The sequence below is a fragment of the Eleutherodactylus coqui genome, chromosome 2 (genome assembly GCF_035609145.1).
Source record: "Eleutherodactylus coqui strain aEleCoq1 chromosome 2, aEleCoq1.hap1, whole genome shotgun sequence".
Lineage (NCBI taxonomy): Eukaryota > Metazoa > Chordata > Amphibia > Anura > Eleutherodactylidae > Eleutherodactylus > Eleutherodactylus coqui.
The window spans coordinates 119,045,249-119,062,203 of NC_089838.1; the positions used below are offsets into that span (position 1 = coordinate 119,045,249).

Here is a 16,955-nt window from a genome sequence, read left to right on the forward strand (position 1 = left end):
ACAGAACTGCAGTGTTATATTAACTGCAGCAGAGCGGTGATTTCCCAGGCAGGAAATAAATTGGCGCAAGCCTGCTGTTAAACTTAGCTGGCTGCGTATGATTTTTTTACGTTCTCCACCCACCACACACGTACCCAGAACGCTGAGGACTGTCAGAGGCAGGCCAAATAGAATTTTTCCCTTTTTTTTTTAAAGGGAAGGCCCACTGACTATATTTAATCAATAATATATGTCTTCTGGCCCTGCCTACACAATTCTGTCCCTGTAGTATTACTGCAGGACGCAATGCTCTGCACAGCCGATTTTGAAAAAAAAAAAAATGTGCAACACTGCTAACAGCAGCCTGCACAGTACTGCACACGGTTAAATGTGGCCCTAAGAAGGACCGTTGGGGTTCTTGAAGCCTACACTCACTCCTAACACTCTCCCTGCCTAACCACCACTTCTGTCCCTGTAGTATTACTGCAGGGCGCAATGCTCTGCACGGCCGATTTTGAAAAAAAAAAAAAATGTGCAACACTGCTAACAGCAGCCTCCACAGTACTGCACACGGATAGATGTGGCCCTAAGAAGGACCGTTGGGGTTCTTGAAGCCTACACTCACTCCTAACACTCTCCCTACAGCAGCTCCAACACAATAGCACTTTCCCTCAGCTAACTCACAACGCATCTGAGGCGAGCCGCGGGAGGGGCCGATTTTTATACTCGGGTGACATCTGATCTCCCCAGCCACTCACAGCAGGGGGGTGGTATAGGGCTGGAACGTCACAGGGGGAAGTTGTAATGCCTTCCCTGTCTTTCAATTGGCCAGAAAAGCGCGCTAACGTCTCAGAGATGAAAGTGAAAGTAACCCGAACATCGCGTGGTGCTCGTTAAGAGTAACGAGCATCCCGAGCACCCTAATATTCGCCCAAGCATCAAGCTCGGACGAGTACGTTCGCTCATCTCTATTCATAATGTATGTAGATCAGTGTTGACATTGAATTTACCAGCCACATGTTTAATTGCTTTTTGCTTTCTGCATGCTTTTTATTGGATGTTCTGTTAAATTCATGTAGATATCATATTCTTGGATTTTCAGCAGTCAATTGATCAAATCTCCATTCATAGCAATACTATCATTCTTCAGCTTCAACCGAAAACGTCCTAGCTGTACACATGATCATGAAACATTCTCTTATGATAAAGAAGTAGTTAATGTTGTAAGGCTCAATTTACTTTATTTTTCCTTGTTTTCAGATCTTAATTAAATGCTTGGGAGTTTTGCAAGAAATACCCAGCAGCACCTGGCAGAAAAAACAGGCTGGTGTAACAGAGGGCGTTCTACACATGACAGCCTGCATCGTGTATTATGTAGCAAAGGTACTTATTTAGATACATCCAACATGACAATCAAGAGAATGCCTATTTCTATTTTTAGAATGACACTTGTAGCAAAATCTTTTTTCCTTTACTTTTCTGTTTTTAATAATGAATGAATTATTTCAGAAGCATTACCCTATGGTAGGTCTCTTTAAATGGTATGTTTTATTAACAGATTAGAGTAATTAATGACCTACTTTATCAAGCTACTTGATATAAATATTTTCCCTTGCTGCCATATAACCTTTCTAAATCTACGTGCAAAAGCCTAAAAATTGACTTAACAGAAGCCATAATTACATGTTATGTGTAATCCGATTCTCTTCTATAAATCAGGAGTTAGAGAAAGTTCTTCGTATTCAGCTTCAGTATGTGCTTGCTAGCTCGTATATCATGCTTCTGGGTTCAACAGCTTGTTACCCAGAATTCAATGTAATTATCTGTTTGATAGCTATATGATGGAAATGAATGCTAAGAAAGATAATGTCATCTGCTTATGACTATCAAACATTCCATGTTGATTCAAAGAAAATTCCATATTTTTCTGAAAAATGCAAAGTTGCTCTTGTACCTAATTGTGCAGGTGGTGAGGAAATGGTTTGTAATCGTCCTGCTTAGGACGAGATCAAAAGATGAGGCCTAACAGCAGTGATATTTTAGAGTTCCTTTGGAAATGTATGAAGGAGATAGCATAGCAAACAATATTTTGTTTGTGGTGATGGTTCATTGATGTATGGAGTAATGAGATTGTTAGGAAAAGATAACGAATAGTTCTGCTTTAGCACAGAAAAACGGACTAAAGGTACCTTTATTTGGGATGATTATAGTTCAAATAATTGCTAAACACAGAGAATTCGGGTGATAGTCGTCCCGTGTAGATGATAACTCCGCAAACAACTATTGAACAATCATTGTCCAAGCAAACCAATAATTGTCATTCTTCGGGCCCTGTGTATAGGTACCTTAAGATGCATTAAGGAGTGGCATCACATAAAAGATGTTTTTACACATTGTTATACGAACTCCTTATACATGAAGTCAACACAATTCAATGCTTTGCTACTATTTCATTATTATGTAATTGGTTTAGTCAATCAGTGTACCTATTGCATTATAGTCAGTGGAAAAACATGCAGGGTTTAATGAACACATTAAATAATAAAATTAATACATTAAAGGGGTTTTCCAGTGAAATAATATTGATGACCTATCATTAGGATAGGTAATCAATAGTTGATCGGCTGGGGTCCTCTGCTCCGGACCCCGACTGATCAGCTGACCAGACTCATGTTGTAAGCCCCCTAATAACACAGAGGTCGGAGTGGAAGCCTCCGTGCTGAACTCCGTGTAGTGGCTGGGGCTTTTAACTGTAGGCATGATAGGTCATCAATAGTATTTCACTGGAAAGCCCCTTTAAGCTCAACTTTGGGTTATTCTCTTACATCTTTCAAAAATGTTTAATCTTGGTATTATATAGATGCTATATAGGAAGGGTTGTGACACTGCTAAATCCTGTAATATTTAGAAGGATGGTTAAATCTTAATACCACTTCTGCATACCCATTGTTTGTCACCTTCTAGACCAGCAAAACTCCCAAATCTTTGTGTGAATTGATGTTTTGGGGTGGGAAAGAAATCAACCATAACTGAATGAAAAAATCATGAGTTAACTACATATTTGATGTATGAACTTTGCATGAAAATTAGAAGTAATGCTTTGATAGTCAGATGATCTCGCAATTAGTTAAAAGATAGATAGTAGAGTGTTGTTGTTAATGGAATGTATTCTGCACAGGAGTGAGTTACAAGTGGTGACTACATAGATCTGTTCTGGCTCGTATTCTTTTAATATGTTTGTAAATGACATAGGAGAAGGTGTAGCAGGTAAGATTTGTCTGTTTGCTGATAACACAAAAGTGTGTAATAGGGTAGATACTCCTAGTGGTATCTTGAATATGAAGAAAAATTTTGCCTTATTGGATAAATGGTCAAAAATGGAAACTGCAGTTTACGTTTCCAAATGTAAAATAATGCATTTACAGAGAGGAATTCCTTGGAAGGCATTTCAAATTAGCTGGTATGTGTTATCCGGGACTTCAAAAAAGAATGATTTAGGGGTTCTGATTTCTGAAAGCCTCAAAATGAGTCGACAGTCCATTCAAGCAGCAAAACAGCAAATAAGATGCTTGGCTGCACAACTAGAGGTATAACCAGTAGAAAGAGGGAGATTGTGATCCTGCTGTATTAAGCTCTTGCAAGACCACATCTGGAATACTGTGTTCAGTTCTGGAGACCTCGTGTACAGAAAGACATTGATAAATTAGAACAGGTCTGAAGACGGGATACAAAATATGGTGGAAAGTCTCAAAAACAAAATTTATCAGAAAAGACTTAAAGGGGTTGTCCCGAGGCAGCAAGTGGGTCTATACACTTCTGCATGGCCATAATAATGCACTTTGTAATGTACATTGTGCATTAATTATGAGCCATACAGAAGTTATAAAAAGTTTTATACTTACCTGCTCCGTTGCTGGCGTCCTCGTCTCCATGGTGCCGACTAATTTTCGCCCTCCGATGGCCAAATTAGCCGCGCTTGCGCAGTCCGGGTCTTCTCCTCTTCTCTATGGGGCTCCGTGTAGCTCCGTGTAGCTCCGCCCCGTCACGTGCCGATTCCAGCCAATCAGGAGGCTGGAATCGGCAATGGACCGCACAGAAGCCCTGCGGTCCATGAAGACAGAGGATCCCGGCGGCCATCTTCAGCAGGTGAGTATGAAGACGCCGGACCGCCGGGATTCAGGTAAGCGCTGTGCGGGTGGGTTTTTTAACCCCTGCATCGGGGTTGTCTCGCGCCGAACGGGGGGGGGGTTTAAAAAAAAAAAAAACCCGTTTCGGCGCGGGACATCTCCTTTAATTTGTATAGCTTGTAGGAGAGAAAGGAGGGGGACATGATCGAAACTTTTAAATATGTTAAAGATCTGGTTGTAAAATCAACATTAAATCATTTCAAGCTGCCTGGGAAAAGTATTTGAGTATTTCCTCGTATGTCTATTCTAAGAGGGAAATAAAAAGGGAATAATACAAGGGCGGACTAGATGGACCTTATGGTCTTTTTCTGCCATGAATTTTCTATGAATACTGACTGTGATTGTTTCTCCTTTGTCAGGCTCTTCGTTCTTGGGAAGAATATGAACTTGCTATATGTATAATAGAAACTGGAAAAAAATTACTTGATTGTACAGAAAATACATCCGTTACAATACTAACTTCTCAGGCAAAATCCAACTATGACGACGAGATAGAAAAAACAAAGGATGCAAATGACAAAGAAAAGGTAAGGACAGAGTGTAATATTGTCATGCTTGATCAGTTTTAAACAAGGTACTAAGATGGCCATACACTCAACCTATTCGTCTGATCTGCCCCAAGAACATTCCCCCTAGTTCTGGTGAGGTGCATATTTTTTCAATAGAAAAGGAGAAGAAAGTAACAAAGGATCCTTGATCCTTATTTATCCCAGTATCTGCCATCAAGGGAGTCAGGAGACCCCCATGCACACCAGTTAGTTGGATGATCCTGACTAAATTAGCAGGTTTAGACGACTTTTGTCTAATGTCTATGTCGAGCTTTTAGCAACTGACCATACTTTTTCTAAAATTAGTGGCTTAGAGTTTTTGACCAGCAAATTTAATTGGCCGATTTCTTTAGTATAACCTGTGCTAGATAAAGGACTAAGCCAGGTCATTCACATGTGTTCTTCCACCAGACTTCATCAACAGTTTTTTCTACACTTAGGGTCGGATTAGCTTCTCAAATGAGTGGATACACATTCAGAACATCTTTCCTATGCCCCATTTACACAGGACGAGCTGTTGGGCAAATGATGCCTGTAGTCCGTTTATATCCACTCACAGCACACCTCTGGATATTTAAACCGATCAGTCAGAGACCACAAGGTCCGTGGAATGCGTGCCACAAGAAGGGTCAGAGCCACAAACCCGAATCCTCAATCCAATTTACCACAAATAGAGAGGCAGCATCCCAGGCGTCTTACAGCAAAACGTGACAATTTATTCCTCCATGTAACTGCTACGTTTCAACCCTCTTGGGGTCTTTCTCAAGCTTGAGAAAGACCCCAAGAGGGTCGAAACGTAGCAGTTACATGGAGGAATAAATTGTCACGTTTTGCTGTAAGCTTGAGAAAGACCCAAGCTTGAGAAAGACCCCAAGAGGGTCGAAACGTAGCAGTTACATGGAGGAATAAATTGTCACGTTTTGCTGTAAGACGCCTGGGATGCTGCCTCTCTATTTGTGGTAAATTGGGCAAATGATGCCTGGCAGCTCTTCCCAGTGATGCTCGCTCCTGTGCTATTACACGGGAGCGAGTATCGCTGGCATTGCTGAAAACACCGCTGGCATGAAGGCAGAGCTTCCCAATGAGCGTCCTTCCCCCGCCCGCCTTCATTCTCTGTAAATAGACAGTCGTTCAGAAATAAACGACTGCTGTTTACACTGAACGGCGTGTCGTTCAGTTTTCTGCATGCAGAAACTGAATGACTGAACAATTCTCATTAACTTTCTGCATGCATTCACATAGGACAAGTATCGTTCCGTGTAAATGGCCCTTTTAGTCTGGGTTCTGATCATCACCCCTTTCCAATTACTCTGAAAACAACAGTGAGGCGAATAATCTTCTGAAGATGATAGCCCGCTCAATGTCAGTCACCATTTACAAAATTACAGATATCTCTATTCGGTGACTGGCAAATACAGGCTGGGCCGGGAAAAGTAGCTTAGCACCACACTCTTATTAAAGCTGTCTAAAAGGAAAATCTGTCTTTTTGCCCATAGCAACCAATCACAGCACAGTTTTAATTTAATTCAGCACTATATGAAATGCAAGTTGCGCTGTGATTGGTTGCTAGGGGCAACAAAGACAGATTTTCCTTTTAGGTAACTTTCATAAGTGAGTGGTGCCGGACTACATTGACATTTGTGAAATGAATCTTTTTTTGTAGGTTTTGCTCTTGTATTAATGTACCATAATGAACAAACTATTGTTTATGACAAACTCTACGTGGAAAATGTAATGATAATTCATCATCGTTCAGTGCTATATTTCACTATGAAATGTATACCCTTTATAGATAGCTACACTGGCTTTGATACAATGGCTTCGTTTTTTATTGTGCACACAGTAAAGCAGGTAACTGTCCAATCAGTAACCCGTAACTCAACTTAAGCCATTGGCTGACTACAGTATACATTAGCTTGTCGGCAGATCTTTTCTCATTTAACTACATGTAGAGATTTAGCAAACATTAACTTGACATTTAACCCGTTATGACAACTGAACGACAATGTACTGTGATGTTGTAAGTCGGATTTTTGCGATGCCTCAGTCATCTTAACGATCACTACATCTGTTTCCTGTATGCAATAATGATTAAAAAAAAGTTTAACCAATACACCAAAATTGAACAAGTTATATGGTAACTACTAAATTACAGAGAAAAAAAAGAAACATTACAGTTATAGTGCATTATAATACTAAAGAAACCACCAGCTATTTTACTAAAACTTGTTAGCATTCCTCATTATCTCCCAAGCAATCTAGATAATTTCTGGTTGCTTCTTGCATAGTTATACCGTGTTTCCCTGAAAATAAGACCCTGTCTTACATAAATTTTTGTTCCAAAAGAGACACTAAGTTTTATTTTCAGGAGATGTCTTATCATACTTACCTAGCAGGTGCCATCTGGGTCCCTCCCGCTGGTCTCCGCAGTTCCGTCAGACTTCCTTGCACTTCTCAGCCCCGAAAGAAGATTGCTTGCTGGTAACAGGGTTTGTAAACCCTGCCTCTAGCAAGTGATTGCTCTGATTGGCCAATTACTGTGGCGTTTGATGAACCAATCACAGCCATTCAATGCGGAGACCAGTGGGAGGGACCCAGATGCTGCCTGCTAGGTAAGTATTGCTTCTTTTTTTTCATGCAGTATAGCCACTGTTTATTTTTGGGGTAGCCCTATATATCAAGCCCCCCATCCCTGAAAATCAGGGTAGGGCTTATTTTAAGGGTAGGTCTTATTTTCAGTGAAACACAGTAGCTTCTGAATAGTTTAGACTCTTATAAAATTCCATTGGAGCCTCCATTGCAAATTTTCAGATTTGACAGGTGGAATAACACTACATGATGAACTATTCTTTCCATAAAAAAGACCTGTAACTTGATAGATCACTAACTATGTGTTCCATCATACTCCATGGGCTTTAATTGTATGATGGATCTGACAGAATGTCACGCCTTCCATTATAAGTGAAAGCCACAACACAGATTTGAATGGATCCTTACATGACTGTTTTAACACTGACTTGCCATTATATTTCAGTAACTTTTTCGGACCTGATCAGATTGTCCTAAATCTTGACTGATGTACATAGAAATATTGTTTACAGATACATACCTGTAGTTAAAGCAACCCTATGGGCCTGGACAAACCAAGATGGCCATACTGCTTCTCTGACTACCTGAATTCAGGAGTGTAGCTGGAGCAGAGGGGGCTGGCGAGGCATGTAATCTAGATCCAAAAAAGGGATGGGGGGTGTCAGCTGCGGATGCAAACTTGCGCATTAATATACTGCAGCCGATATGATCATAACACAGGAGAGCACCGGAGCTGGACCACCCCATCCTCTATCACACACATTAAACAGCTGATTGCCAGGGGTCTTTGAATGCCACAATACAAAGTAAAAAAATACACTAAAAAAAAGTGCAAAAGTTGCAAAAAAAAAGCTATATAAGTTTAGTATTGACGTAATCGTACTGACCTGCAGAATTAATTGTACATAATATTTATACCCCACAGTGAATGCTGTAAAAAAAGAAAAGCTAGAACTGCAGATTTTGTTAATCTTCCTTATGGAAGGCATGGAATAAAAGTGGCCAAAGTGTTATATTTTCCCAGAAATAGGATAAATGAAGACTAGAGCTCATCTCGCAAAAAAACAAGCCCTCATAGAGATCTGTAATTGGAAAAATATAAATGCTATGGCTCTTGGAATGCAGAGACACAAAAGCAAATCTTAAAAAAAAGTTCTTAATATGCAAAAATAAAAAACATAAAAACCTGTATAAATTTAGTATTGCCAGAATCGTGCTGACCTAGAGAGTACTGTTATGACATTATTTATTCTGTGTGCTGAACGCCGTAAAAATGAATTAAAAAAAAACAATGGTGGAATTAATTTTTTTATCCCAATTCCCCTAAACATATTTCAAAATGTATTTTATTAAGGTTTTCACAGTACAATCATTATGAAAAGCATTTCCAGGTTTAACATTGCCGCTGTTGATTCCTTGCCTAAACCAGGGGGGATACTAAACTTGTCCCTATTAGCTATGATTTACCGTATCCCGATAATACCCTTGCTTAGTAACCTTTGCTTAGTACAGTTTTACCCATAGAAGTCACCCACCCACCTCAATCAACTGCTGTCTATGTTTGCTTCAGATGAAGCTTGTAGGTAACTGAAAATTGTATAACATCATAAGGTTTAAGGAAAGAAAGGCAAGAAGAGAAGAAAGGAGAGAAAAGAGAAAATGGGTATAAAGAGCAAGAAACTTGGTCCCAAGTCCGTCTCTCAGCACTAAAAACTTGGTGTTAGTTAGGTATGACTCCACTCACCAACCATTGTCCAAACCCTGAGGAGTTGCGGAACATTAACCAGGGTTCCCACGTAGCGTGATACGCGGAGTATTTCTTGTTGTCCCTTGCTCTCAGTTCTTCCATACGGCCTATTTCGTCTAGAGCAGTCACCCAGTTCACTCTTGTGGGTGGATCTTGGGATCTCCATAGCCTTGTTATCACTGTTCTCATAGCTAGGAGATAAAACCGTAGGGAGCTCCTCTTGTTAGCTCTTATAGATCACGGAAGGATCGACAAGAGGGCCATTTCAGGGGTCAGCACCAGGGAACCCCTGTTCAGAGCATTATGTAGAGATTCAATTTCCTTCCAGAGTGCCATGACCTGTGGGCAGGACCACCATATATGCGAAAGTGTACCAACCGCTCTTTGGGATCTCCAACACAGATCAGAAACCCCTGGATAGTATTTAGCCAGGCGTACCGGCGTACGGTACCATCTCGTTAATAGCCTTTAGTTTCAATCCCCCTAAAAATATAAATAGAAGTTATACAGTACATTATATGTACCCCAAAATGCTACCATTAAAAATACAATTTATACCGCAAAAAAATAAGCTCATACAGCTATAACGATTGAAAAAGTTTTGGCTCTAGTAACGTGACTATGAAAATGTAAAAAAAATTAGTTTGTCGTTAAGGTGCTGTGGAGGGCAGGGTACAGCAAACAGAGTTAAACATTATTTAGGGGGAATCTTTGCTCTAAATAACAGGAAAACAGGGTGCAGGAAAACCTAGCTACGCCTCTACTGATGCACGCTGTGCATTAGCATGCATCATTAGTATAGACACTACACCTGCTTTCATTAGCTAGTGCTACCCACATGATCAGTGCTGGCCAGTCAGAGCCGCATGTAGTGTCTTACACCACCAATGCATACTAATGCACAGTGTGCATCCAGTGGTCAGAGAAGCCGTGCAGCCATTTTTATTTGCCCAAACCTGGAAGGTTGCTCTAATTGTGCCCCATAAGGCATTGCTTATGCCCTGTTGCACGGCCTAAGCAACAGAATATGAGTGTTTTACAAATTGGACTTTCATTCTGCATCACTGTAGTTAAATAAGGGAATTGTGGCATTTCAGCAGTAGTTTAAAGCAGCTCTTATTAGTTGATTATAGTATATATTTTCATGACATTAAGCATTTTATTATTTGTGATTTTTATTTTTAAGGGATATATTCCCAAAAAGCATCAGGAAAAGAAAACAATCATTGCTGAAAAAGTGAATGAACAGTTAAATGCTCTGGAACAAAATCTCCTAGAACTGACAAAACCATGTAAGTACTCTTTGATGACGAAAATCGCATGAATCGAGTCGCTGCTAAAATTAGTGTTTTCTCAACCATTCACACAGCCGGGTGCGGCATATACACGCCACAGCCCGGAATTTCCTCGGTCCGCTTAAATCCTCGAAATTACTTATAATGCTTAAATAGAGGCACCTGTCCTGTTTTATTTGGCTTCCATAGGAGTCTAGGGCAAGGCGTATCTTTTCCAGTTGCAGATTTCGGTCGACAATGTTCTATTATTTTCAGCACATCATTTTTACGCGGCTAAAAGTCATCTGACTGAATGCATTGGAATTCAATGCTACAGATGTTCGTGATTTTTTTATAGAGGCTACATTAGCCGCGTAAAAATGCTCGTATGAATGAGGCCTAAAGGCTCTTTCACATGAGCGTAAATTGGCCGCCGTTTTACGTAAGATTCCAGTGCATCAGATCACATGGCTGTATTCCTGCAGCGTAAAAGCACCCAGCTGGCCAATATAGCGCCCGTCCGGAAATATTGTCCTGGAACTGTCTATAAGAGCCAATGACCGCAGCCGGAGAAGGGAGGTTGGAGGGAGTTTAGCAGCGTGACTGCTAAACTCCCTTCCCCTTCTCTCTTCTCCTCCGGCTGTTTGCAATGGGAGGGGGCAGGGTCGGAGCGGAGCTGAGCGCCACCCCCTGCCCCGCCTCCTCCCATTGCTAGCTGCAGACAAGGAGCAGGGAGGGGACAGGAGCTTGGCTCCTCCCCCTCTCATTGCAAACAGCCGGAGGGAAGAAGAGAGGAGGTGAGCCGCAGAGTGTGGAGGGGAAGTAAGGGGCAACAGCATGGCAGCCTCAGCGTATATGCACTGGGCCTATGCCGCTGAATGGGCGTTAGATTTGTGCGCCCGTTCACGTCTTTTCATGCATCAGATCGTAGCGTATATCGACCGGCCGTGAAAACGGCAGCTGATATACGCTCGTGTGAAAGAGCCCTAAGAGTGATGATATGCCATTATGCAAAGTGCACTAAAATATGTCATTTGTCAAATAAGATATGCTTATAAAAATATACTAATCTCCTATTTTTACTCTCCCCCCTTCACTAACGCCTCCTTCCTGGTTGTTGGCTCACCATTGGCCATTAACACGTCCTGTTGTAGTTTCTATGAGTGTCAGTCGAGCATGAGAGCTTTCTTTCTCCACTCTTAGCTCCTGCCTGGCTGCCTACTTGTCTTCTCTGTTTCCTCTGCAGTGAGACAGCGTATGCGCATTACGCCAATTTCACTGCAGACGTCATGCAATGTACTGCCCAGTATTTCATCCGAACCTCAGCGCCAGATGCCTGTGTCATTGAACCACTAATAACATATTTTAATAAATGTGCCAATGAATCATCAATAAGATATTTTGCTATTTTTTAAACATGCAGATTATAAAATGTAGCAGCACAGACATTAATGGGTAGTTTGTGTCATTACCTCGTGCAGGGTCACCCTTCTCTCCCCGCGTGGAGAGAGAGTGGATCTGGAGGGTACTCCTCGAGGGAATCCCCTATAGCAGGGAGAGGTGGGATGGGGCTAGAGAAGGGGCGGGGATAGTGGGGAGAGAGAGAGATAGGGCTGGAGGGGGCCCCCGAGGGAATCCCCCTTAGTGGAGGAGAGAGAGGGGCGGGGCCAGAGAGGGCGTGGCTAGAGGGGACTGTCCGAGATTCCTCTATATCAGAGGGAGAGGGGCGGGGCACAACACCAGGACCGTCCTCTCCCTGCTATGGGGAATTCCCTCAGGGTCTCTCCTCTAGCCCCGCGGGTACTAAGAGGAGCTAACAGTGGGATATTTAAAACTTGCTGTTCATGAGGAGCTGTTGCTGTGATCTCTCTCTCTTTCTCGTCCCCGAACAGCAGCTCTGTGAATGGGTGACTTTAGTGCTAATTAAGCTCGGGACTTGTGCGCACAAAAATCATCCCTTCACGCGTTTTTGTACGGAGCTAGTTGCGTTTTTATGACACGCTGAATTTAGGCGCGCGTAGGTTCCTTGTGTGTAAGAGTTCTTCGTGTTCAGTTACACAGACCCTTGCAGCTGGTGCTAGTAAACACCATTTAGCAGTAATTGCTGGACTGCACCTGCTAGTCCATCCCAACAATTATTGGGAAAACATGACCATTGGCGGCAATCGCTGGTACTAGAGTGTTAGGCCTCATTCACACAGAGCATTTTACACAGCTAAGTTTACACGTGCAAGAAAATCGCGACCAATAGAACCAATGCCTTCCAATGTAAACGTTCAGATGAGTGATTTTGAGACGCATAAAAAAATTGCACCTAAAAAGACAGGACATTAGCGGCGGAATTCAGCAACTAAAATTCCTTGCTACGTGAAAAAATAGGTCTTGACCTATTTTGGGGCAGAAAAGGGCAGAAGCCTCCATAGACTCCTATGGGAGACTATGCGAGTTGACCGCCAAGGGGAGATGCAGGAATTTTATCGCAACAGGGAGAGAGAGAGATGAAGGGAAGCCCCAGGGGAACTCCGTTCATCTTTGCAGGGCTTTCCTTCAACTCTCTCTCTCTCTTCTCCCGAAGCACCAATGCTTTTTTTCTGCAATACACAGCTCCCAATCGTGTGATTGGGCAATTTCACCGCTAATTAAACTTGAAACTTGATCTCGGAAAATCGTCCATTCATGCGATTTTCCGGCAAGTTAGCCGCCATTCTGCGTGATTCTGATGCCCATATGAATGAGCCCTAATAGTGCTGAAGGCCACTTTCTCATATGGCAAAAAAGCTGAATTTCACAATTGCAGTCGGCACCTGACTCATCTGTTCAACCAATATGACGATTCTACATGCCTTCTGCAATTGACGGAGAAATGCTGTAGTATAATAGCACCCTTAAAATATTTGGCAACAAACATATACACCTGCAATCAATGTCTGTAGCATGAAAACTAGCAGGCAACTTTGGAAGTAGTCTTTGTTAATAGAATCATGCTAGTCATAATATAATACTTTGAGTAACAGCGATTCCACTGAAATCTTTGGAATATTAGAACATTTGCAGCTTTTTGTATTGCTGTTTTCACTTGTACACCATTAGCTGTGTCTGCTAGACACGTAATAGTAATTTCCATCTTGAAAACTGTGAACATGTTATTCTGCAAGGTGCTTGCATCAATCTGGACACAAACATAAATACGACTTAATTGAATTATCCTGCTTCTATGATTTGCAGACCAAATTGCATTCTGTCCTAATATTCAGCAAGTAAATGAATGAATAAAAGCCCACTTCTTTATAATCTCTACCAAGCACAACCTAGATATGATATTCTATACATCCTTAAACAAAGGACAATATCTAACTATGGGGACTCTCCCAAATGTAATTAGCCAAACTTGTGGCAATTAAATTAACAAGTGTATAACTAAATCAATGAGATATGCATCTTAATCAGCTAATTATGCAAGTTGGTTGCTGAAGCATATGATAAATTAATTAAGTCAGTTTACAGTCTAGTCATTAAATTATAAAAAAATTAGGATAGATTTGGATTTTAATGACATGAGACTGAAAATAACCTCAATATATTCCTTTTAGTAAAATGTATATAAGCGCTGCGTTGCGGTCATGAGCCAAAGCCGTTGGATTTTAAAGCGGAAATTCTGCAATTTAGAGGCTAGATTTTATTTTACTTAATAAGGTGAGAGAAAATACTTGTACGATTACTTAATATATTAATTAAGTCAAGAGATAGCAAGATATAAAAATGCATTTCTGAAGGTAACCCGGCAAGTAAATGTCAGTCAGGTATCAACAATGACATTGATAAGTAACAGCTACATGTCAAAGTGTTGTACAATGCTAAGAATACAATTGCTACTTAATTACTCTTTAGATGTGTACTGTAGTTCTCAATGGCCAAATTAACGTGTACGCTGGGATATTGTTTTAGGCATTATGCTTATCTCGTCATGTGGGGAAAGTTCAGTTATCATGTATACTATCACGTATTACGGTCTAAGGGTTCACTTACATATGTGTGGCCTTCACATTATTTTGTAACTAGCTAGTAGAGAAAGGCTAGAGGCAAACATCACAAATCCAATTCCATAGTTTTCTATGGGGTAAATGTTATATTCTGGCTAAATCAGTTTTGCTGATGTCTTTTCAAGGCAGATAAAGAAATGTTACATATCACATTTGTTTGTTCCTTCTGCGGAGATCAGAAATGTTTAGCACTATGTAAACCTGTCCATCAGTTGTCTCCAGCTGAGGCGCAAGAACTGGTCAAATGCAGTTGATATATTTGAACACCCCCTAAATACTGGTATGTAAAGGAAATCACCAAAATATGATCAACCAGAATTCTAACTCCCTTCATAGACCATGACCTAATAGTACATTGAGGGCCTTAAGCAATTAAGGCACCTTGACATACTATTACATCAGGGGGATCACTCAGGCACTGCCACTTTGCCCATGTGACCACCAGTAGGACGACTTCTGTACTACACTGTAGCAGCCCCTCTCACATTTCAGTCTTTACATTATTGAATATTAAAGAAAATTTTTAATTTGACTACTGCATTAAAACATTAAAAAACATAGAAAACTGACGACATACATATGGTCTATCTAGTATGCTTATCCCAGGCAGCTTGAATTCATTTATTGTTGATTTTCCAGCGTTGCCTGCTGGAAGTTTGTCCCAAGCATCTACTATTTTTTAAGTAAAAAATTATTTCTTGACGTTGCTTCAGATTTTTTTTCCCCCAACTAAACTCAGATTATGCCCCCTTGTTCTAGTGTTTAGCTTCCTAATAGAAACAGTTCCCTCTTGAACCCTAAAACTGAATACTAGAGAAGAGCGAGCATACTCGCTAAGGACAATTACTCGATCGAGCATTGTCCTTAGCCAGTATCTCCCCGCTCGGGAGAAAAGGTTCGGCTGCCGGCGCGGGTGACAGGTGAGTTGCGGCAGTGAGCAGGGGGGAGTGGGGGGGAGAGAGGGAGAGAGAGATCTCCCCTCCGTTCCTCCCCGCTCTCCCCCGCAGCTCCCCACCTGCCGCGGACAGCCGAATCTTTGCTCCCGAGCGGGCAGGTACTCGCTAAGGGCAATACTCGATCGAGCAATTGTCCTTAGCGAGTATGCTCGCTCATCTCTACTGAGTACTTTATTATTTTAGCTGCAGAGTTGTCCAGCGTTCATTATAGTATGCCAAAATATAACATTTACCATATATGTTACAATTATCATGCAGCCTTTGAATCCCAGAGTGAAGCCCTTTAATGTGTAGCAATTGTTTAATCAAGTGTCGTACTTACATTGCTGCTTTGGTATTTTTTTTCATTTGGCTGTACATTGCCATTACTTTTCTTACTGTTATATTTGAAAATTCACAGTGAAAAAAAACCCCTTAACTTATAAAATTCAACTATTTTACTAAATGCCATTCTTTTCTGAAGTGAGGGAGGAGTGACTTGACAAGTAGGAGTGTGCAGACTTTATATAACCTGCTAGTACTGGAAGTTGTCCGACTATACAATTCACTTGTATTCTGCCCTGTATGATATTATTTGATTCGTATATTCAGATGGCCTCACTTGAAGAGTAAATAAATTGACTCTACCAGGTCTTTTCTGGTCTGAGGGCTATATTATCATATAGAACAACTCCCATGGGTCGCAATAAAAATATTAATAGCGTATTGATGGGTATATGTTCCATTTCCAGGACTCCCATATATCAGTAATACCCCAAGTCAGGGCTTTTCACAACTACCATCAACTACAGTTGAAAGAGCTACACGAAGTCCAGGAACAACATTTATCTGATATGTGATGGACCTGGAGATGGCTACACAGAGCATCATTAGTACTTTCCTGTCCGTTTTCCTGAGCTGTGTGCCACTCCTATTTTCTATTCTTTGTGACATGAAAACCACCAGTGTGCAACCACCACTTACAGAGAAGCATTTCTATGTCCAGACCGAATGGCATGGTGGACTGCAAGTTTTATGTACCTTGATTATTGATCTATCTATCTTTATCCATTTAGTCGGGCTGGATCTCGGACACTTTATGGATCACCCCTGTTAGTGCAGGGGTTCTAGTTTTAACATCTGCCTGAGCTTTGAAAAACTCCATGCAGATGTTGCCCTTGGTCAGATTTGAACCTAGAACTCCAGTGCTGAAAGGCAACAGTCCTAACAACTTCCAGATGAGAAGAAGAAGAAGTAGAAACACAAACAGAATATAACAATTCCATATAGATGTTGTCCTTGATGAAACTTGAATTTATGACCCCAACACTGCCAGGCAAAAGAGCCAACCACTGAGCCACATACAAAGATTTTTTCACCCCTCCCCCCCCCTCCCCCGCACAACCTTCTCCTTCTTCCTGCTTTTCTTCTTCATCTTCCTCCGCCTGATTTTACAGTGATTTTCACCAAAAGTCGTGTCACCCAGGCAATAATGACAAGCAACACTATCCATAACCCCTTCGTCCCTTTCCCCTTATGTATGCTCCTGGAAGCCACGATTATTATGGTCCAGTTTTTCATGGATTATAGTGAATTTTTAGTTTAAAAGCGCATCATCGTTCATATCATCGTTACCTTTTTTCTTTACAAAAAACT

At 41.2% G+C, this 16,955-nt stretch overlaps 1 protein-coding gene across 1 annotated transcript in view; it reads left to right on the forward strand.

Annotated features, from left to right (window-relative positions):
- CFAP54 (cilia and flagella associated protein 54) overlaps positions 1 to 16,955 on the forward strand; it is a 394,557-nt gene that overhangs the window by 113,186 nt on the left and 264,416 nt on the right. The window contains exons 27-29 of the mRNA XM_066591462.1: positions 1,240 to 1,362; positions 4,526 to 4,693; positions 10,237 to 10,342. Coding sequence (XP_066447559.1) covers positions 1,240 to 1,362; positions 4,526 to 4,693; positions 10,237 to 10,342 — 397 coding nt within the window. The remainder of the gene's footprint in view (positions 1 to 1,239; positions 1,363 to 4,525; positions 4,694 to 10,236; positions 10,343 to 16,955) is intronic.